A 24334-nucleotide genomic window follows, 5' to 3' on the forward strand; every position below is an offset into this window, starting at 1 on the left:
GGTGGTACATTCTCCATCCAGACGGACATAGAAGGTGGGATTGTTGCTCGACGTGCTAAAGCATGAGCAAGCTTATTACAGTGTCTACGCACAACAGATAGTTTAAAAGCGTTGAAGTGTGAAATAAGAAACTGTATATCTGTTATGATGTGGCCATAGTGTGCTAGGCTTCTATTCCCCTGTTGCAAAGCTTTGTATAGAACCTCAGAGTCTCCTTCCAAGACTATGCGCTGAAAGCCACAGTCCAAAGCAAGTTATAAGACCTGATGTTATTTGTTACACTGTTTTAATTGATAGGTACTGTAAGACAGAAAACCTTCAGGATGCTGTTGCCCTCTTTGATAATATGATTGACAGAGGACTAGAACCTGATACAGTGACATACACAGCTCTTTTGTCTGGCTATTGTAATAAGGGAGATGTGGATAAGGCTGTGGACCTCTTTAAGGAGATGTCTACTAAGGGAATACAGACAGATACCCGCACCGTCTCTATTCTACACCATGGAATCATAAAAGCCAAGAAACTGCAATTTTGTAGATAGCACTCTATTGACTGCCAATGGTCAGATTAACCCAAAATCCAAAAACTAGTTCAGTCAACTATTCAAAGGTAGATCAGAATGAATCATGCTAAATATTGATTTTCAGTACTTTACATGGGAACACTTTTTGTTGTAACCTTACATTGAAGGTGGCTGTTGATTTTGCAGGCAGAGCAGAAAGGAAGCTCTATGGGTAGGCCTCTCTGAAGTCACTCATCTTCAGGTATCATGCAACTATATATTTGAGTCAAAATGGAATTAACTCTGCATTCAATTACTTCTGCATATATATACTTGATGAATCAGTAAGAAATATTATTGCAAGCTCAAAGAAAAACAGTACCTACATATTTGCTCTTTCCTGTAATATGGGGTATATAAAATTACTGCAAATAAAGGAGGAAAACCACTTTTGTATGAGTATATCTGTCATGCATTTCTGTAGCGTGTGTTCTATCTTTTTTTTTGCCCCTGCATGTCTTAGTTTTTGTTTAGCATGACTTCTGCCTTTGCTTCACTAGAGAACTTCTTGGTTGCAAAGCTTATGATTGGCTGTCATGCTTCCTAAAAAAAAATTTATTGTATAAAGATGGGAGGTTTGAAGCTTGTTTAAGTTGTCTTTTTTAAATGTAACCTTTCTTTTAATTTTCAAATGAAATATAAACATAACTTATAGGGAAAAAAGTACTTTATTTCTGCAACAAATCTTGACTAAACTTCTTTATGAGGCTGGAAAGTGGAAACTAATAAACTGTACCATCATTTACTATGAATTAGTTTTTAATTTTTTTTTAATCATTAGAAGTGGAAGATTAAAGTTGCAAATAGACTATCTCTCTCTCTCTTTCTTTCTCTCTTTGTGGAGTTGGATATCAAATACTTTGATCTTGGTCTCCTTAATTGTGATGCCATCAACAATAGAGTTATAATTGAAAATGCATAAGCCACTCTTAAGTGTGTCTACTATCTTTTACCTCTTAGCTTCTTGTTCATAACATTGTTTCTATTAGTATATTATACTTGCAGCCAATGGCTATCAAACTCACGACATTGCCCTCCACATATTTTTTCTGTAATTCTTTAGTCTACTTTGTACCCATTGTGCATGAAGTAGTTTTTTTTTTGTTAATATAATCACTCTTACCTATAAGGAAAAAAAATGATTACCATCTTCAACAAAATGTGGCTTGTTGCTGTGTCCATTAATCCTGGTTTACTTTTTGAACAATGTATTTGAGCTGTCGCAAAGAAAGAGATTGTAATTGCTTGTCCTTATTTTTGTTAATTTAATAGCTTGCTTGTGCAGTTGTTAAATGCTGTGTCTTGTTGTCAAATTATGTGGAGGCTACTTAGATAATTTGTAAACAGAATTTAGGGGTATGCCAGAATTCAAATTTAAATAAAATAAAATTCCTTGTTTGGGTGTGCTGTAGGAAGAAATTCTAAATTCTGTATAGAATTTTAGCCAGAAATTCAGTTCTTAAATTTTGATTTACAAATTCTTCCTATTCAGTTGTTATTTCTAAACTCCTCCATGTTTCTTGCTCCCTCGCTCGTTAGTCAATTCCTCCTTCCCATCTCCATGGCCCCTACCAGCTTGTCTCCAGCTCCCACGTCATCCCCTTCTGTAAATACTCTGGCTCCTCTGACCTTGGCCAACTTGTCACTGACTGAAATGCTCCTTGCTATGCCACAACCTTGATCAAAGTCAGCACCACTAGATTCACTACCTTAGTTGTCTTTGCGGAAACTTTGTTGTCCCAGATCCCATCGGAGCTATGTTTCTCTTTCTCACCTCAACTTCTCCACCATCGTCCCAGATTTGTTACGGTTTTGTTCCTCACTTCAATCAATTGCATCAAAATCACTCAAAATTGCTCTTTTGATGGGCTTTTCAGTTTAATATCCTCAATTCAATTTGGGCTAACTTTAATTGAGCTTGACATGAATTGAAGATTAATTCTTAAGCTTTCACCATTAAAATCCACATAAAACAATGTGGATTTGCACACCAAATCTTGCTGATATCATTCCATCAAATATTTTATTTTCACTCCGAGGGTGTCTTGACCGTGGCAATGTCATTTAAGTGCCAATTTTCTCAATGCAAGCCCCCAAATAGTACATTCATTTTCCAGTATATTTTAGAGCAGTGAGATTCGAGATTCTGTGGTTTGGCCCTTAATTATCAAGGCAGCTAGCCGCTTTCCTGTAACATACCCTGTTGCACTGTTCTGCGACAAATATATAAATAATTTTCACCAAAACATGGCCACATAGTATTTTTATACAGAGCAATAAGTATTTGATGGGATTCAGGGTCCCCCCTCCTCTCTTATAAATTTGATAAAGTAGAGCAATAACTGGTCAAGGAATTTCAGAATTTTTTTAAACAAGTAATTTTATAGATATTGGTACAATTTTCTTGTATTTTTATATGATAACGAAACAATGAAATTAAAAAATGATGGGGTTTAAACCCCCATTCTCTTTTCTGTGCAAATATAAATTCTTTACCCAAACCCATGGTAATGGTTTTTTGCTTTTTTTTTTTTTTTTTTTGTAATTTGTGAAAAATCTCAAGCATATTCGATAAAAAAAAAAAAAAAAAAAAAAGAATTAAGCTTGAACTTGTAATCTAATTTGATGATGAGATTGAGCCCCACCCTCTCCCTCTCCCTCTCCCTCTTCCTCAACCTTCACCTTCTTTCTTTCCTTTTTTGCCACCCTCACATTTTCCTTCTCCCTCCTCCATATGCTTTCCTCCACAGTTTGGGTTTTTCCCATATCCTTACCCTCCCCACCCTCCTCCACCTCTACCTTTGCCTTCCCCTTCCCCACCACCTCAGGGGTCTAACCAAGATGTGCCTAAACAGCCTACCCTTATACCTGCACCTTTAACCATACCAAGGTCTCCCTCCATTGAAACCTCTCTAAACATCCCTCCTAAACCTCTGTCCTCTGTTCTTGGGAGCAGCAAGAGGTCATTTCATATTGATGCAAAATCTTTTTCTTTTTCTTTTGATGGGGGGCGGTCTGATTCGTATGCTATACATGAGACACGGCGGAATGTTAAGAGCTCTATTTGGGTTGGCCATAGGGGCATGGAGTGGATATATACTTGTCTTGAAGATATACGAGATTGGGTGCCTAGCCATGTTTTACTCTGTAAGAGATTCAGGGAAAATGGGAAGTTGTTAGAGTTCTGTGGGAGATCTAACAAAGCTGGTCTGTTTGTAGTTATTGCAGTATATTTTGGAGGTTCTAGGAGAGGTTGTATCATGATACCAGCAAGCTCTAATCGTGCAGGCTGGTCTTTATTTCAGAGAGAGTTAAAGCATTTTTTCTCTGGTGCAAAACCAGCTTCTTTGGCTGAAGTATCCTCCATAAAAGGTGGTGGAGGAGGTCAGTCTGCTGGTGGTGGCCGGAGTGGGAAATTTTTATCTGTTTTTGGTAATCAGCAAAAGTTCAGAAATTTTGAAAATTTTGGAACTATATCGGGGCAGAACATGATTCATGGAGACTCTACAGAAAATGGTTCAGTTATAAATGGCAAAGTTTCAGTAAAAAATGGCAGACCCACGCGGGCTTTCATTTTTAAGTTGACTCCAGCTGTGTTGAATTTGAGAGTGTCCAAGCCTGAGGGTGGGAGAAGGTACGTTACCTGTTTGGTTGATAAGGAGTTCAGAGGGCCCAAGGCTGTTGGTGGTGGGCTTGATATTACAGCACCTTCTGGTGGGCTTGTTAAAGCCCAACCCGTTGCTACAGTACCCTCACTTAGTGAGGGTACTTTGGTCAAACCCAAGTCTTTTAAAAGAGTCTCCGTGGGTCAGTCTTTGTGGGAAGTTGGTGAGAGCTCAAGAGGACTTTCGAAGGGCGATGCTGGGTCGCTAGTGACAGCAGCGGTGCCAGTCTCGGAGATGCCTGAGGCTCTGATGAGAGTCAAATCGGCGTTACCCAGTCCTGATCAAGCTCCGGTGATGCTCGCACCCAACCCAGTGGCTTCGCACCCCGATACGGAAGGCGACATCGTCGCTTCTGCCCTCCCACTACCCTCTGGGGTCACCGGAGAGTTGGAGTCTCCGATTCTAATTTATCCTTTACCCTCTAGGGTCACCGGAGAGATGGAGTCTCCAATTCTGAATAAAGGGTCACAGTGGGAGAATCAAAATCGTTTTTCCCCTTTGTTTGAGCTGGGTAACGAGATGGGTACTGATCAGATTAATGAGGAAGAGGAAGGAGTGATCTCGAGCTCCGGTGAGGGACCGGGCTGCTCTCCTTCTGCTGCCATGAAGCCCAAGGTGGGTTTAGACTTGCCCTTTCTTGTAACTGAGGTGGGTTGTGTGGACATTACACCTTTGGCTCTGTGGGACCCATATTATGTTAGTGATCTCGTCACTTTGGAAGAAGATTTAGTTGGGTCTTCTATGGAGGAGGAATTGGAGCCTTCAGAATGGGTAAGAACGATGATAAAAGGATTTGGTACTTTTGTGGGATTCCCCATTGCTTGCTGCAAGAGACAATGTATTGATTTTTTCTAGAAAATTGAGAGGGTTTGGGAGAAGCAAGAGACTGTTGCTGCTACTCGCCAGACAAGCAACTCTACCCAAAAAGGTATGAGGGAATTAAGGAATTTGTTTTCTTCTATTAATTATGATGGGCATTCTGGTAGAGGTACTAGAGGCAGATTGACATCCTTTGGTTTGGGTTCGTCTGTTGGTCAATGATTTTGAAACTTCTATCTTGGAATGTGAGGGGTCTGAATGATCCTCATAAGAGAGTAGTTGTGAAGAACCTCTTAAGGGAGTGGAAGTGTGATATTGTTTGTCTTCAAGAATCTAAACTGGACAGCACCAGCTCTATCTTGGTAAAAAACCTCTGGGGTAGCCCTTTTGTAGACTGGGGGGCCTTAGATGCCTTGCATACAGCTGGGGGTATAATCCTGACGTGGGATAGAAGGGTTTTTGAGAAAATTGATCTGGTGGTTGGTAGTTTTTCAGTTTCAGTTTTATTAAAGGGAGTGTCAGATGGCTTTGAATGGATCTGTTCAGGGGTGTACGGTCCGACTAACGGAAGCCTTAGGGATGCCATGTGGGCAGAACTGGACTCTGTGAGGTCACGGTGGGATGGGGCTTGGTGCTTAGTTGGTGATTTCAATGTTATCAGATACCCAACTGAGAGACTTGGCTGTAATTCTTTTAGTCCAGCTATGTTTAAATTTTCGGATTTTATTGCAAATCATTTGCTGGTTGATTTGCCTTTGGTGGGAGGAGAGTATACTTGGTTTCGAGATTCAGATAATCCGTCAATGTCCAGAATTGATAGAGTTTTGATGTCAGCTGATTGGGAGGAGCATTTCTTAGATGTATCCCAAAGGACTCTCCCTAGGGTGGTGTCCGATCACTGTCCTATACTAGTGGAGGCGGGTGGAGTTTCAAGGGGGAAAAGCCCTTTTAGATTTGAAAATATGTGGCTTAAGGTGGAGGGTTTTGTGGATAAGGTGCGGCTTTGGTGGAATAGTTATCACTTTGTGGGGCCGCCTAGTTATGTTTTAGCTTGTAAGTTGAAGGCTTTGAAAGGGGATTTGAAGCATTAGAACAAGCATGTTTTTGGAGATGTAGCTTTTAAAAAAAAGAGTCTACTGACTGAGTTCTTAGACATTGACATGAGAGAAGAGATGCAGGTGATGACTCCAGAGGACAGGGCTAGAAGGTTGGTGGTTAAATCTGATATAGATTACTTGGCTTCTTTGGAAGAGATTTCTTGGAGGCAGAAGTCCAAGGCCCTTTTTATTAAAGAAGGTGATAACAACACGCGGTTCTTTCATAGAATTGCCAATTCACATAGGCGTACCAATCAGATAAGGGAAGTAGAGGTGTATGGCTTTCGATATGAGGATGAATCTAAGGTTATAGATCAGGTAGTGGATTTCTATAAAAAATTATATCAGGAACCGGAAGCTTGGAGGCCTACTATTGACGGGTTAGAATTTGCTTGTTTAGACGAATCTGAGAGGTCTTTGTTGGAGAGGGAGTTTGAGAAGGAGGAAATCATTGAGGCTCTCATGGAGGCAGAAGGGGATAAGGCCCCTGGGCTAGATGGGTTTTCTATGGCTTTCTTTTAGAAATGCTGGAGTGTTTTGGAAGGGGATGTCTTGGCATTTTTCAAGGATTTTCATGGCCAGTGTGTTTTCGAAAAATCTCTTAATGCCACCTTTTTGTGTTTGATCCCCAAGAAGTCTAATGCAGTCAATATTAAAGACTTTCGCCCTATTAGTCTTGTGGGCAGCCTTTACAAGCTATTGGCTAAGGTTTTGGCTCATAGACTCCGTGGGGTGTTGGATAAACTGGTATCTGACTCTCAGAATTCTTTTGTGGGAGGAAGACAGATTCTTGATTCGGTTCTAATTGCTAATGAATGTTTAGATAGCAGGTTGAAGAGTGGTATCCCGGGTGTCATAGTTAAATTGGACATAGAGAAGGCTTATGATCATGTGAATTGGAATGCCTTATTCTACCTTATGGAAAGGATGGGCTTTGGGGCGAGGTGGAGAGGTTGGATTAAGGCGTGTATTTCTACAGTTAAATTCTCAGTTTTGGTCAATGGGTCTCCTGTTGGTTTCTTTGGTAGTTCTCGTGGCCTACGCCAAGGGGATCCTTTGTCCCCCCTTTTATTCTTATTAGTTATGGAAGTGCTGAGTAGACTACTGAAGAGAACGGAATATGGTGGTTTTCTTTGTGGTTTTCAAGCAGGGACCCATAGACAAGGGGGTGTGCGTATCTCTCATCTTCTTTTTGCTGACGATACTATTTTGTTCTGCGAAGCTTCTAGGGACCAGTTATTATACATTCGGATGGTGCTAATCTTCTTCGAAGCTATTACAGGCCTGAAAGTTAATGTAGGTAAGAGTGAGATTGTTCCTGTTGGGGATGTTGGGAATTTGAATGCTTTGGCCCGTACCCTATGTTGCAAGGTGGGCACATTGCCTATGAGATATCTGGGCATGCCTCTTGGGGCCCTTTATAAGGATGTGTCAATATGGAATCCTATTATAGAAAAGATGGAGAAACGGCTTTCTGGTTGGAAAAGACTTTATTTGTCCAAAGGTGGCAGGCTTACTTTGTTAAAAAGTACTCTCTCAAGCCTTCCCACCTACTTTTTATCTTTGTTTACTATCCCTCAGGCGGTGGCAGCTAGGATAGAAAGAATTCAGAGGTATTTCCTTTGGGGGGCCTCGGAGGATGTTTTTAAATACCCTTTAGTTGCTTGGGATAAGGTTTGTTTGCCTATTGAGAGTGGTGGCTTGGGGATCCAGAGGATTGGGTTGTTTAACAAGGCCTTACTCGGGAAGTGGTTGTGGCGTTTTGGAAATGAAAGTGACAGATTATGGCGTCGGGTTATAGCAGCCAAATATGGTGAGGGGAGAGGGGGCTGGTGCACTAGAGGGGTAAGGGGTTCTCATGGGTGTGGGATGTGGAGGAGTATTAAGGAAGGCACAAAGAAGTTCCTTAGTCAAATTCAGTTTAATGTGGGGGAGGGTTGTCGGGTTAGTTTTTGGCATGACCCTTGGTGTGGGCCTATTCCTTTAAATGAGCTTTTTCCTGCCATGTTTGCATGCTCTCTTTCTAAAGAAGCATGGGTCTTCGACTTGGTTATATCTAATTCTGAAGGAAATAGGAGTTGGAATTTACTTTTCCATCATGGTCCTCAGGATTGGGAGGCAGTCACTGTTTATTCCTTTTTTGAGCTTATTTATTCCGCTATGCCGAGGGGTGAGGGGGAGGATCACTGGGTTTGGAGATTGACACGTCTGGGGTTTTTGATGTGCGCTCTTTTTATAAGTTGTTATCTAGTCCTAACACTGATGATTTTCCCTGGAAGGGCATTTGGTGTGCAAAGGTGCCTAAACGGGTGTCTTTCTTCCTATGGACAATAGTTAATGATGGGATCCTCACCATTGACAATCTTGTCAACAAAGGTCAGTTTCTGGTTAATAGATGTTGTCTATGCTACTGTGAGGGGGAATCAGCGAATCACCTCCTGCTTCATTGTAAGTTTTCTCATGCCTTATGGAGTGAAGCTTTTGCTGTGTTTGGGATCCAATGGGTAATGCCAAGGTCAGTTAGCTCTTTTTTCTTTATGTGGAGAAACTGGTTTGGAAGGCACCGTTCGACCATTTGGAATATGGTCCCGGCATGTTTAATGTGGTTAGTTTGACAGGAACGCAATACCCGCACTTTTGAAGACAAGGAGCGAACATTAGATCATCTAAAATCTCTCCTTTTTGGTACTCTGTTTCTTTGGGCTCGTATTTGGGGGTGCACGAATTGTATTTCTTTAACTGAGTTTTTAGCCTCTAGTTCCTTTAGTTCTTGATTGGTTTGTATCTGTTTTTTGTTCAGAGTGTTCACTATCGTGAGCATGATGTTCATTTTTTCAATATAAAGTTTATTACCTATAAAAAAAAAAGAGATTGAGCCCAGCTCATTTTCGAAATATAATTAAATGAACAATCTTGGACTTTTAGTACCCAACTCAACTCAACTTGTTTACAGCTGTGATTGTAGAAGCTTGAGGGCTAGGTAATATCTCTTAATATTGTAAGAAAAAGGTCTTTTACTTGGAGAAAGGTCCTCCCACACATTATGTTCTATGAAATTGCTTATAAATTTGATCCTTTTTACGGACAACCTTTTAAACAAGATCTCTTCCTCACCTTTTGGCAAGAGTTTTCTGTAAGATAATGGAAAGAATGTACCTAAGCATGCAGGTTGTATAAATGGGTTGCAATTCAACAATTATCTAAAGTTATAACAATCAGGAAATTTTAACAGATTGCAAACAAGATGACCGGTGAATGCAGCCATCCTGTGAAACAACAAATGTAAGAAAATCATCTTCAGTTCTGTTCAACTCCTTCAAATGTCCGTCTATTACATTCTCTCTTCTTTTTTATTGGAAAAGTAATGTTATTGAAACAAGACTACTTTGTGAAAATAAGCACAAAGTAGCCTAAAGAATTACAAAGTGAGAAATACCTACATTCTCTCCAAATAGAAATAGTCAACAACAGGTGTAATGGGATAGCTTTCCAAATATCTCCATTTCTGTGACTGCCAAAATGCCCCTTTCAACATGCCAGTAAATCAATCACCTTCTGAGGCATGACCCGCTGCACCCCAAAGAGACAAAGCACAAGAGACCAACAATCTCTAGCAATGTCACAATCAACAGTTGAAATAATCAACTTAGCTTGATTACAGTAATGACCCATTGTTAATCATTAGTAATTTCATCATATTAGAGGTTCATATGAGAACTAGATTATTAAAAACTGATTAATTTTTTAGTGAAAAAGAAACCAAATTAAGAATCACTTCAATTCCAAATTTAAAGCTTACAATTATTTGAGTTATTCTAGAATTCTTGCTTCTTAAACTTTTTCCTAAAAAGTTTAAGGTCATTTCTCCTTTTGTATGTATTGTTCTATCTCTTGTGGAATGGAATATAGTGCATGTGCACTCCAACTAATACAAGAAGATTGAATGTGAGAACATTAGGAATCTTCAATCAAGCTTTGTTGGGCAAGTGGTTAAGGCGTTCTAGAGAGGAAATGATGTAGGTTTGTGGGTTTATCAATCTCTTTATCTTCAGGGTTCGCTGTACCTGAGGTTTGTGGGTTTCTACTCAAGTACATTTTGTTCCCTTCAAAACTGAAATGAAATACAAACTCAGTTTTCATAAATCAGATCTTAAGTTGGGCTGACTTGTTCATAGTATACAGAATGTTTTCTCTTGACAGACAGGACTAAAGATGCCATTTGTTTGCTTACATGTAATTTATAAAATGCTATGAAGTGGGAAAATCTCTGCTGTTTCTGCTCATGATTTTAAGCTCCATCAAGCTCAATCTTAATACTTCTGAATTTTAACCATGCATTGTGGGTTTATCAATCTCTTTATCTTCAGGGTTCGCTGTACCTGAGGTTTGTGGGTTTCTACTCAAGTACATTTTGTTCCCTTCAAAACTGAAATGAAATACAAACTCAGTTTTCATAAATCAGATCTTAAGTTGGGCTGACTTGTTCATAGTATACAGAATGTTTTCTCTTGACAGACAGGACTAAAGATGCCATTTGTTTGCTTACATGTAATTTATAAAATGCTATGAAGTGGGAAAATCTCTGCTGTTTCTGCTCATGATTTTAAGCTCCATCAAGCTCAATCTTAATACTTCTGAATTTTAACCATGCATTGGTTTTTGGTTACCAGGGTAGTTTTAATATCATTTGTAAATCTGGTCTTAAATTTCTTGCTTTGCTGTCCATCTCTGATTATCATTATCTAATGAGAATATTATGCAATGCAGCAAGTGGTTCCTGCAGAAGATTGGTCATGAAGGTGGTTGTCGTATGCTTTAATTCATTTTTTTTGCCCTGCTAGTTTTGTTTTTACTTGATTCTTATCTCATCTGTTCCAGGTCTGAACAATCTCTTGATGGCATACGAGGATAAATCAGGTTATGCTTTGTGTGCATTTTCGTTTGCTCTTGGGCCCAATGCTGAACCCATTACATTCCTGGGGAGAACTCCGGTATATCTCAGTAGTTCTATATTATGTTATTCTGAATCTCTGATTAGTGATTAAGATATATTTCTTTTGAGCAGTTTCATTTAGATAATCTACCCAGACACTTGACTCGGTACTAAAGTTGCCTTTACCCATATAAAAATTCTATCTTGATAAAACAAGTAATCAATTTGTTTAGGAGGCCCATTTTATTCTGCCAGGCCCAGTTTAGTCTGCTTATGCCCAAAGTGTAAGCAACTTAAAATGTGAGATATGCGTCTGTTTTCGTAACAATGATATCTTTAGATAGAACATGTGGTTGGTTTACTTAGAAAGCAATACTTTAGGAAATTTTTTATTCTATTAATACTCATGCGAACCTTTTAACAGTAATGCAATGCATTAAGGTGCAATTCCTGCAATGTGACTTAACTGGCCCAGTTATAATATGCCAACTTGATTAAAAATCCAACTCAGCTCCACCTCACCCAGTTACTAACGGAACCCAAAAAATCTCTCTCACACTCCACTAACCTACCTCCTCTTTTTTTTTTTTTTACCTGCTGGACTGTCTGACCACACTGAGCTTTAGCCCTCTCAACCAATAGGTCCTGGCCATTCCCACACCTCAGTCTCAATCCTCAGGCGGCTGCCAAAACTCATTTATTTACCAAATACTAAGACTCCAAGACAGACACGCATGCTAAAACTTAATAATAATTATAGAAATACATTTATATTCTTAATACATCAATTAAATAATTATATTCAACTCGACAATTACTGCTTCCTTGATTTTTTTTCCCCTTTTTAATAACATGATATAATTGAAAGTAATATCTAATATGACAAAATGAGTGTTGCATATAAATCACATAGATTCGCTCAAATTATTTCAAAATGAATTTATAACTTGCTTGTGCATTGCATGGAATTGCACTAACATATGATTTTTGGTTCACTTGTTAGGGGAAGATAGTTCCTCCCAGGGGACCTAATGATTTTGGGTGGGATCCCATTTTCCAACCTGATGGCTATGAGCAAACGTAATCTCATGCTTCTTCCATTTCGACTTCTATTATATCAGTGTTCAAGATAAGTCTGATTATGATTTTTGTTTGTTTGTTGTAGTTATGCAGAGATGCCAAAGGAAGAGAAGAACAACATTTCTCACCGATCAAAGGCACTTGCTCTGGTGAAATCTCATTTCACAGAAGTTGGATACACTTTCCAAATCGATCCCTCTGTCTGAGCAAGCTACATATTTTTTCTTTTAGCCATTGCATGATGTAACTTTTGTGAAAACTAGCTATTCACTTAGCATTAGCTCTTCAATTCTAAATGCTCCCTTGGGGAATGGAGAAGGGGGAAAGAGAGGAAATTTACTGCTATCTAGTTGCACTAAGAATTTGGTGGAGAGCAGAGAGTAGCTTTCTTGAATGAGGGAGAAAAAGATTGTGGTTGACAGTATCAAACTAAGGCTATTTATGAGGACACGCAAAATAAATTAACTAATAGAGCGAACGATTCCCTTTCACTTGAATATAAAATTCAGGACTTGGTTTGGGTTTGGTGCCTCTAGAGTACTACACCCAATCTCTGACCCAAAACTTCTTTCTCTGGCTTTTTAGTTTTGGGTACAGTCTATGTTTGTACTCCTGGACATGCCTATCACTAAATGATCCCGTGTGTTGCTAATGGCGTCTTGTTCAATCTTTGGATATAAAAAAATTTCAGCCGACTCTAAAACCAAAAATTATACTTGAAAAGAAACTACCAGAGGAAATGAGCTTCCAGTTTGTCATCACTGTTTTTGTTTTGCTGAATGCGTGTCATCAGTCACTTTGGGTTAATTGCCAATGTAAAATTCGTAGAGTGAGGGGGTTATAAAGGTTGATGGAGAGCACAATCGCTTAAAGGGACTTGAGTTATTGATGAACTAGTCTCATCGCACTAACTACTAAGAGCATCCGCATCAGATATGGCAAATGTGTCAAATGCCAAATATATGGCACATTTGCCACACCAAACACAAAAATAAAGCTTTATCAGATGTTTCAAATTCTAAAAATTATACCATACAGCTACAGTACCATCTCAAATATGAGACGGTACGAATAGATGTTGAAATTTTTTTTTTTTTTTTTATAGTTTTTTATTCTCATTTTTTCCTCCGATCTCTCCGATCGTCATCGCCGATCTCTCCAATCACTTTAATGGCTACCACGAGCCATTGTCATCGTTGGTCACCATAATGGCTACCACGAGCCATCGTCATTGCTGATCTTGCTGATCTCGCCGATCTCTCTCTCTCTCTCTCTCTCTCTCTCTCTTTTGGTGGTTGGTTGTTTTGATTGTTGGTGGTTAGCTGATTTTGGTTGATGGTGGTAGCTTAATCGGGTTGTGGGTGTGAAATTTGGGATGGGTATGAGATTTGGGTATGAGTTTCATTTGTTTTTGTCTTTGTTTTTCTGTTTTGGTGGTTGTGATTTGGCGGTGGATTCAGCAGCGATTGTGGGTTGATTTTGGTGGTTGTGGGGTTTTTTTTTTTTTCTTTTTTTTTTTTCCTGGTGATTGTGGCCGCAACAATTTTTTTGGTTTTTCCTGGTCAAGTTACGTTTCAGTGAAGAAGATTAAATGCCTAAAATTTACTCCCTCTGTCCCAAATTGTTTGGCCTGTATTCCATTTTGGGATGTTCCAAAATTATGTCTTGTTTGAAAAGTCAAACACCATTAATTTATTAACATTCCCTTTATGCCCTTAATTTATTTGTGGTAGCATTTTTTTTTAATTCAAAAAAAATTAAAACCAATAATGTTTCTAATCTACTGAATCAAAAATTGATTTATAGATAAAGACTGAATTTGGATTAGGCTTGGTGGCTATAGAATTTGAATCTGAATATAGGTTTGCAAATTATAAAAGTAGTACACTAATAGAATTTGAAATCTACAATAACTTTGAAAATTGCTTGGCAGTTGGTGCCAATACTAGAATTTTTTTTTCTTAAATAATTTTTTGATAAATTTGTTTAAAATTTAGGAAATTTTTAAATTTTTTTTAAAGAGATAAGACAGTTAATGATGTTTCTCTCAATAATTAGATTTTTTTAACTAGGCCAAAAAATTTGGGACAAAGGGAGTAACAAATTAATCAAATAGAGATAATGTCTTAATTTTTAGCAACTTTAGAGTTTAAGGTTTGGAAGCCGGCTTAGAGTCCATGACTTGAAAGCTCCTTAAATAATACTATAGATAATAATAAGAGTCCAAATTTAATAAAGATGTGGTCACCTATATTTTCACCACTATTAATGTCCTGCCATGTCAGATTATTTCATAGGAAATAATAGATAGTAACCCACCTTACCACATTTAGGACCGGCCCTAGGCCTAGGCCACTTAGGCTAGGGCCCCTACTAGAGAAAAGCCCCCAAATTTTGGGGTAAAAATTGAAATATATTTTTAAAAAATATTTTTTTTGAGATATAGGAAAAAAAATTAGTTTTACATTTTTCCTCTACTTTTAAAAAATTCCAAGGAATTTAGTAATGCTAGAAATAATGCAATTTTAAATACATAGGGCTTACAAATATATGTCACTAATTACAAGAAATAATTCAGATAGGAAAATGCTAAAAATACTATAAATTTTCTTTCAAAACCTTTACAAATTGATGTGACAATTAATATGATTTGTGAAAGTCAACAACCTATTAAATGCATTTTTAAATTAATTTTTGTGAATAGTGATACATTTTTATAAGTCTCATGTTGTAAAATTTATAATATCTCTAACATCATTCATTCAAATACTTATTTATTATTTTCTTAAAGCGTCACTAATCACATCCATTGATACATCGTTTGTAAATGTTTTTAGAGAGTTTCAACCTATGGCGTCAGCTCCTAATGATAGCTCTTTATCATCAGACCAATACACCAATCAGTTTTTGGTATAGGCGGGAATTGAACCATAAGTTTCTTATTCAACCATCATAGATTTTATTAGCTAAGCTAACTGAAACCCACATCGTTTGTAAGTTTTTTGTAGTCAAATTTGTTATAGCTTTAGCATATCTTCAACAACAACAACAACAAAAACATAATACAAGATAAAAAGAATGAATTTTTGTTATAAAAAATTATGATATTAAAAACTAGTTAAATATTATTTAAGTAAAAACAAAAAAGTCTCATTTAAATATATTATCTTAGGTCTCAAAATTATTTTGTTGGGCCTCTCTAATCACATTTCTGTTAAATATATCCAAAATATTAAATAAATAAATAACACAAAAACAAGAAGTCCCAAATGCCAAAGGGAGGAGAACTGTGTAGAGGATGCCGGAGCAAGGAGACGCAACTTCAGTGACATCAATTTCGAACACTTGCTAGCTTGAGTTGAAGTAGATTACTAGCCAAAACTCTTCAATTTTTGTATGTATTAATAAAAATCTCATCTTTTTTGTTGTTAGAAACTCATATTTTCTATAATTAAAAAAAAAAAAAAAAAAAGTTTCCCTTCAGATTCTTGCCTAATTCAACTGCATTCTTTGAATTGAACTGGGTATCGAGCCTTTTGAATCCGAGTTCAACTATGTAAATTTAGTTTCTTTCTTTTGTGTGTGAGAAATTTGGCTCTGATTTTTTTTTTTCAATATATTTGGAATTTTGGATATATTTAGATTGTGATAGTGTGTGATATTCTCTATTCTTTCTTGTGAAATAATCTGATGTGGCATGACGTTATTGGTGGGCGTAATAACATATAGATTTACACTGAATCCTTATTGAATCTAAACTCTAATAGCAATAGTATTGGTTGACGCATTCATATTCAAATAACAATTTTTCAGTGTTTTCTACCCAAAAAAAAAAAAAAAAAAAAAACATTATTCAGTGCAGATGCTATACTTTGAACATTTCCTTTCCTAAAAGTAATTGCTATACGTAACACAATGCTAGAGGACGTGTTGACAGTGGACCAATAATTTATAATAATATGCTACTTAAGAAAACTGAAGAGTGAAGTCTTCTTTCATCCCATTGTCAAGGCAATAAGATAGATTCAAAGAAACGTAAGACTTTTTAATCCATTCTGATCAGGACGTTGCTGATTCTTTGATTGTCTAAAATGATAAGACTGTTGACTCCATAAAAATTATTAAAGAATCGGATTACAGAGATATGGAAAAATAAATAAAAGAAGTGAGGGACTACAAGCCCATTCTTGTACGCATCTCTTCGAAGTTTTTTCTGTCCTCTTTTGGATTTTGGAATGTATATAGCTAATCAAATTCAGCCTACTCTTTGATTTTCATCACCTCCTACACCCAACTCTATTTTTCACATACAAAAATATTTATGGGGAACACTTTAATTCCCGTGAACTATATTTTTTACATTTATTCCTCTAAATTATGAGAATGTACATTTACTATTACTTATATAATATTTTGTACTCCATAGGACATCCTATGGGTAATAGTTTAGGAAAGTAAGTGTGCATTCTTTGTGTAAGTGTAAAAATGGTATAGTTTAAAGGAGTAAAGTGAGGATTCTCATAGTTTAGGAGTGTAAATGTAATTTCGCCTAAATAGGTAAGTGTAAAAAGGGGTATAGTTTATGGGGTAATGTGTAATTTCGCCTAAATTTTTGAGAGGCTTCAAAAGCATAATGACTGATTATAGTTTTCTATATGTTTGATTGTATGAGCTTTGTAGGGGGGAAAACTAAAAATCCAAATTACATCTTTTGGAATTGTCATTTTTGTCCATAAAGTTTAATTTTTATCATTTTAGTCTTTAAACTTTAATTTCTTATCAATTTCTTCTATTCATTATCGTTTATAAAACTAACACGATTTACATATGTAATTCGACATCATTTTGGTGGATTTGATAGTGGTAGTATAGATGATAATTGACAGAATGACCAATTTAACAAATTCTTAAAGTTTATCGTAAAGTCAAATCGTGCATAGTCATAGATTCGTTCATTTTCATAGGCAAGATTTACGGACAAAATTTCCAAATGCCCTTTTCGGGCAAAAATAGCATCTCTTTGCCCCATTTTCCAAACTAATTAAGGGAATGCTTCTCTTTTGTAACTCAATTTGTGATAAATCTAGTTTTGAAAAAAAAAAAAAAATTGGAGCCCTATAGTGGCCTTTTTAAGGACCTATAGTGACGTTTTAAGAAGTTATAGTGGTGTTTTGTAACTCGACCTCCATGAAATCGAGTTATAGGCAATTTTTTTTACCTATAACTCGATTTCGTAGAGGTCGAATTACAAAACGCCACTATAAGTCTTAAAAACGTCACTATAGATTCTTAAAAATACTTCTATAGGGCTTAACTCGATTTATCACAAATCAAGTTTCAAAAGATGGTCATTTCCCTAATTAGTTTGAAAAATGGGGCAAAAAGCTGCTATTTTTGCCCGAAAAATGGCATTTGGCAATTTTTCCCAAGATTTACCATANGGCAATTTTTTCCCAAGATTTACCATAGAGATTAGTTGTGTATAGCCTTTTTTTTTTTTTTTGTTGGTAAAATAAGTTGTGTATAGTCATAGATTCATTCATTTTCATAACTAAAACGTGAAGATTATTTAAGTGCATCGATCTTGTTGGTGATGATGATGACATATCATCTCAACAAGATCAAGCTTAGTGTGGTAGCTTTGAATGATGACATGGCAGCTCAATCAAGGTGTGGGAAATTTGGCTCAATCAAATTCTCTCAAATGGGAAAACAACAAAACTCTGTCAATTTATAGGGAATATATTTAATTCAACCTACCATTACAAAGATCTCCGAATTCAATCCCTATCATTACAAGATAGTCTTCAAAATAGAAGGAGACATTGCAATTCAAATTTGGAGCACAATCTACAATGACAAAGTAATCCATTCCCATAGGCTGCTTAAAAAGGAAGCTAGGCCTCCAAAGAAGGTATAAATACATGACGCTACATGAATATTGACACACCCTAAACATGTAAGAATAAATTGTCCCATTTGATAACGTGTAAATTACCTAAGTAACTCCAACTTTGATGGGCAAGTGGAGGTTATAGATACAAGAAATTTGGTCATCTCTCTACCTATAAAAGAAACATTCAACTACCTCATCAAATACACGGAATAGTTAAAGAGAAAAAATGGTGAAGAGAGAGAAACCAATCCTATAAGAATTAATGCCTTTTATACTAAAACTTGATCTTAAGAAGAGTTTAGCAATGGATCAAGGTAAGCTTTACAATTCATTTGTGTAGTTGTGAAATCATGATAATTCAAGATCCTAGAATTTATATTATGGTTGTTTATAATCTAACAACATAAAAAAAACATTTACATGATGGTCCTTTGATTTCCTTTATCTCCTTTTGCTTGTGTTCACACTGGAAAAAAAAAATTAGAGACATGTTGACTTAAGCTGTGTCTAGAGAGAAGTTTGAGATTTATGTCGATTTGGCCGGTATGGATGCTAATTTAAAATTTGGGTTGTAGATCTTCTTCAATATATGAGAGAGGAAGATTGTTGAGGTGCATAAACTGCAACTAATTCCAATCCACACGTGATTTTTTTGCTCTTTAACGAGTTTGTTATACAAGCATCCTAAGTTGGAAGAATTTTATTGGGGATTGAGGATTGGAGGATAAGGCTGCGTTTGGCAACATGTAAAATATTTTTCAAATGTAAAATATTTTCAGGTGAAAATAATTTTGGGAAAGGAAAATATTTTCAAGTTTTTGCTACATTATGAAAATTGTTTTGGAAAATGTTTTCAAATGTTTGGTTGCATTCTGAAAATGCTATTTTTCTACTAGTTTCTCACATTTTCTCAGCTATTTTCTCAATTTCCAAACAAATTTTATAATAGAAAATTTCAATATATAAACTTCAAGAAACAAAAATAAAAACAAAACCATTCGTTAAACTAAAAAATTGGGTTAAATGAGAGACGGAGGAAGAGAGAGTGATCAAAAATTGAGGTAAAGAAAGAGGTAGATTGAGAAAGAGAGAGATCAGTCATGGGTGGGTCATGGGTGACGAGACCAGTCAAGCGACAAGCTTTCAGCCGCGTTGAGATTAAGACAACGAGAGTTCGATCTAAAGGGAGACAACAGCACGATCTCGGTGATGCAATCTACGATGCGATCTCGACGACGCAATTTGGGGTTGGGGCGGTGGTCCGTTACTGAAGGTGTGTGCTTCTAGCTCACACTCTACTCTTACTCTTACTCTTTCTCTCTCTCTCTTCGAGTGTCTGAGTCTGGAAAATCATTTAAAGGTAAATGAGATGTGTAAATGATTTTCTAAGTCAAAAAGCTTATTTTACAGTCAAAGTTTAATATTTTTAGTTTGATTTCATTTTACATGTGCACCCAAGTACGCATCTGGGTGTAAAATATTTTTCCAATTTCATTTACACCCAAAACAAACACAGCCTAAGTGTCAATTTCGTTGGAGTGAGAACTAGAGGGATAGAAAACAATACATATAGGAAAAAGGCGAAGAGAAAACTCATTTTTCCTTTGTTTGGTTTGTTATCAAAAAAGGGGCATCAAACCAAAAAGTCAATTTTACCCCTCCTATAACGTTCCTAGCCATTCTCTCACCCTTTTTTTGTCCCATTCAAATTTGGTTATCTTTTCTGTCTATCGAACACTATCTAAAGCATCTTTTTTTTTTTTTCAACTTTTTCCTTCTTCTTTTTTAGTAATATTTATTATCTAAAATATATCTTTTCTTTTCTTTTTAATATTCATTTTAACTAATTTTGTTAATTACATTATTTTTTATTTATAAAAATTAATCAATAAAGAAAGAGGTTAAATTAAGGTAATGATTGTGATGTTTCACTTGTATAATGTATCAAAATTACTTCTTATATATATTATGTAACCATGTAATAGGAGCATAGAAGTAAATTTATATCATCTTTTTTATTCTCTAACTTTTTTTTTTGACCAAAAATAGTAAATTTATATTAATTTTCTATCATTTACTTTTCCATCCTCTGAGTAAACATAGCCAAAGAAAAGACTATTACAAAAGGGAAAAAAAAAATATATATATATATATAGAACATTTATTTACTATTAAAGTAATAATGAAACAAATTCTTTAAAACCTTCTATCAATAAACCCCTGCACTCCATAATTTTCATAAAACAGCTTGATCACTTCATTTTTTTTTTTTTTTTTTTTTTTCCGGGGGGGGGGGGTGGTCTTACACTCACTGGCATCCAAGAATCCAATTCCTAAATGCTCTTAATCCAATTCTAGGCCTCCAATCCTCGCAGATCTCGTGTGTTCAATTCACATCACATGGCTACTATTGTATTAAAAGAACAGTTTTGATATTTGGACTTTGACGTAAAAGTAACGTACATTGATATTGACGTTGACGTTGGACCCCATGCCAATGAAGATTTCTTTGAAGATTATTTTATAACTTTCGTCTAGGGTAGAATTTTATACCTTAGTTCTAAAATGTTTTTGGGGGCTTAATTTCTTGTCAAATTAAACTTAACTTTTTTTTGTTAGTGCATTAGTTAGACAGGAACCGGTTAACATTAACCATTCATTTTAAGAAAGTTTTTCAATTTTTTATAATTTTCCTATAATAGTTTACTAATATATACTCTAAGGGCAAGCATTCACACCCGCAATCTTCAGATTATTCTATTTTACTATCTTAAAAACTATTTTATCAATTATACCATACAATTTTATAACACATCTAACATTTCAACTTTCATTTTCCTATGCAACACATTAAAATAATATATTTACACAAATATACAACACAACTTTTATTTTCCTAGAGTGAAAAAGATGCAAAGAGTGAAAGAGAGAGAAGTGGGAATAAAATATATTAAAAACTTATACCATTTTGTTACAGTACCATCATAAATTTATGATTGTACTATAGCACTATTGTAAAAATTTTTGCAGGTAGAAGACTAGGTAATGGGCTTGTTTTATACTTTAATGCTAAAATTCACCAACATATACCATTTGAAAGACTCAATGCGAATGCTCAGATCCCTAATGAAAAAAGACCTCCAAATTTTATCTAATAAAGATATCCATGTACTAACAAATGTATTAATTAAACCTCAAATATTAGACAATAAATAAAAAGCAATTTTTTATCAAAGAAAAAAAAAATCTTTTCAATGATGTGACAATGACTATTTGTTTTTTTGAGTTTCAGAGTATAGAACTCATTAATTTCCCACACACAAATGTTGAAAGAGCACTCTCTCTAGCTCTCTCTAAAAGCAAAATGAAATAATAAAAAAAAATGTTGGAAAGTGATTTGTTTTTAAAGCTTCTTTTGCGCTTTAGACCATTTTTTCCATTGAACTTTGCAATGAGTCTACTCCCTCATTTCAGGTATGAAAGTTTTCTAAAAACTTTAATTCTTGCTTTACTTTCCTTTTATTTTGTTCTTGTAACTTAGCTCTTAGTTTTTTTTTTTTTTTAATAGCTTTTTTAAAATAAATTTTCACCATCACTTTCTTTGTTTTTGTCCACGTCAACACTTTTATATAATATACAAAATTTGGTAAAAACAAATTAAATAAATGTATAGCTAATTACTAGTAAATAAATTTATACTCAAATTTTATTTGGAGATATTAAATATATAATTTTATTAAAATTTTTAGTTATAACTTTTTAGTATTTGGTTGTTTCACTCAATAGATAATGTTTATTCTAGTTGTAAAGTCATTGAATAATACAAATGGATTCGTTTTAATTCATAAGTTTTCATCTAAAAAAATAGATTTTAAGTGAAAAAAAAAAAACCAAAATTTTAATAAATCTTTTATTAATATTTAAAATATAAATATATGCTCCACTTAAAGTAATTGTCTTGAGCCCCACAATGTGTTGAGCAAGCCCCAATTAGAATCTTCTTCAAAAATGCTTTTACTCTTCTTTTTCTTTTTCTCTTTAGCCTATGGATTTGTTCGAAAATAGATATTAGTGTTTATCAGTTTTTAAAAGGTTTTTTTTTTTTCCTCTTTGAACCTATGAGACTATTCTCCATGATGTAGCTTAAGTAACACTTTACCCTTCAATAATCACGCCTCTAACTTTCACATATATAAAGTTAATTTGGTCTCTCTGAATATAGATTTCAGATACCAAATTTGTTCTTCGAGCCAAATGTGAAATGGCTGAGTTTAGAAGGAAAATGGAACCAATGACATGATGAAAAGTGTACGGCAGGGGAAAAAGGGTCCACTTTGGGGTGATGGTGAAGGGCCCCAACGCCAGTAGGCTACAAATGTTTTTAGCTTACGATTCCGAACCTATCCAATAATTGCATGGTGTAATTCCATAAAGTTGTGAAGTGTGAAAGTTTGAAAGGTTAAAAATAAAATAAATAAAATAAAAAGTTCAAAAAGATTAAAAAAATTTCTAATCTAAGAAGTAAGAGCTAAGATTAAAAGTGAATTTTTATATGTAAATCTCGCTATCGATTCATTATTTCATTGCACCAAATCTAAATTGCTTAACCTAAGGAAAAGTTTGGTGACACTAATTTTGTCATTAGTGTATTTTTTTGTGTTGTAATGGATTTCAGTGAGGTGAATTCGTGAGAGAGAATGTTAATTTTTCTGTAAAAAGACTGTTAATAGCAAAATTTCTTATCTTAAATAACTCTAAGCACATCGAAAATTTCATATAAATTTTCGCACTTCCTCTTTCTTTATGTTTGTGGTGGTGTTAAATGAGTGAGTAGTGGTTCTATGTGAGATAGGTAGGGCTATCCACATACCCAAGCAAACCGACCTACTCAAAGGAATTGACTAGACCCAAACCAAAAACTAATCAATCCAATGATTGCAACAATCGACGATAGGTTTTCTCCTTCAAAATCTAACGATGACGGATGAGTGGCAAGTTACCTACTTCAAATCCAACAAGCTCGATCCAATTGACAAGGGGTACAAATTTGTGAGGGTTATCACCATATCCAAGAAATAAATGCTAAATCCAACGATATCTCCATCAAATTTATTGAGATCTTTACTAGATCTAGCAAGATATTCGTCGATCTAGTGAGATTTCCTCAAAATTCAACGAAGATCCTCCATCTTTGCCTCTCCCTGCCATTAGTAGATGTCAACCAGCCCATGAAAAAATCAAGCCATCCAAATTGCCATTCTTTAATGGTTGATGGCAGATTTTGATCTCCTGTACCCGATATGATCGGGTTAAACATAAACTCAACTCGAACCAACCCTTATGAACGCCCCTAAAGATAGCATTTATCAAATTTTGACAACATCCCACGAGCACTCAATCCTCGTGGATGAATAAGGAAAAGACAAATCCCTTATGGTATCTTTAGCATCGTTTAACGAAAAATTGTGAAAACAATAGGCTAATGACGCGACGAAATTTACAAAATATTTCACCTGACTAATCAGAATCCGCCGTCCATCCAGTGAGAAAAATTGTGACAATTTTTTGTCTGTACTCTGTGGCATTGATGTGGCTGATGGGTGCTGGCAATGCTTAATTAATCCTAGACAATTACAAGGGCCCCTCCCAACAACTCCCTATCTATAGGACCCACTTGGCATCTTTATAGCAAGAATTGGTATAGAAATAATAGTAAGAATACAAAGGCTTTGCAATTAAAGAATAACATTCTTACATTTTGAGTATTTGACGTCTCACCATCACAATTTCTGATCAACGGTGTAGCCTTGGTTATTATTCCAATGGACCAACTCTTTTTTTTTTTTTTTTTTGGATAGGAATGGACCCCACTCATGAAAGGTACATGCACAAATTAAGACCCACATCATGTCGAATTATTACGTGGTATGGGTGGTGGTACCATCCTGAGATGCTTTGCGTTCTTTCACAGTTGAAGTTGGAACAAGTAAAATCAGGAAACGAGACAAATAATAATAATAAAGAACACTTGTTTGTTTGAGGGGAAAAGAAATTGGAAAAATGGGGCAAAGACCACTTTTGCAGGAGAAATGAAAGCACCATGCTAATAAAAGTCTCCTCTAGAAGAGAAAACAAAAGCTTAGACCAGCTAGACTTGATGATCTCAAAGATTGGACAAATGAAAATGTAAAGTAAAACTCATTTCCAAAGTAACCGCCAAACAATGAAGAATCTCCATATTTTTTAATTATTGTTTTGCCTGCAGTTAGCTAGGCTATG

General features: G+C 35.6%; 1 protein-coding gene across 1 annotated transcript; it reads left to right on the top strand.

The window, feature by feature from the left end:
* The first annotated feature begins 9375 nt into the window (after nt 1-9375).
* Nucleotides 9376-12650, top strand: LOC112029651 (inosine triphosphate pyrophosphatase). The gene is made up of 5 exons (XM_065781569.1): nt 9376-9428; nt 10914-10945; nt 11025-11137; nt 12083-12159; nt 12245-12650. Exons 1-5 carry the CDS (start codon nt 9391-9393, stop codon nt 12363-12365), a joined length of 381 nt encoding a protein of 126 aa, XP_065637641.1. The 5' UTR covers nt 9376-9390; the 3' UTR covers nt 12366-12650.
* The last annotated feature ends 11684 nt before the right edge of the window (nt 12651-24334 follow it).

The sequence above is a fragment of the Quercus suber genome, unplaced genomic scaffold (genome assembly GCF_002906115.3).
Source record: "Quercus suber isolate HL8 unplaced genomic scaffold, Cork oak 2.0 scaffold_271, whole genome shotgun sequence".
NCBI classification, from domain to species: Eukaryota; Viridiplantae; Streptophyta; class Magnoliopsida; order Fagales; family Fagaceae; genus Quercus; species Quercus suber.

Excerpts from the sequence above, each read along its gene's own strand:
- LOC112029651 (XM_065781569.1), top strand. The coding sequence starts at position 9,391 with ATGACCGGTGAATGCAGCCATCCTGTGAAACAACAAAT. Across the intron at positions 9,429-10,913 it reads CATCCTGTGAAACAACAAAT|CAAGTGGTTCCTGCAGAAGA; the intron begins GTAAGAAAATCA and ends TATGCAATGCAG. Across the intron at positions 10,946-11,024 it reads GCAGAAGATTGGTCATGAAG|GTCTGAACAATCTCTTGATG; the intron begins GTGGTTGTCGTA and ends CATCTGTTCCAG.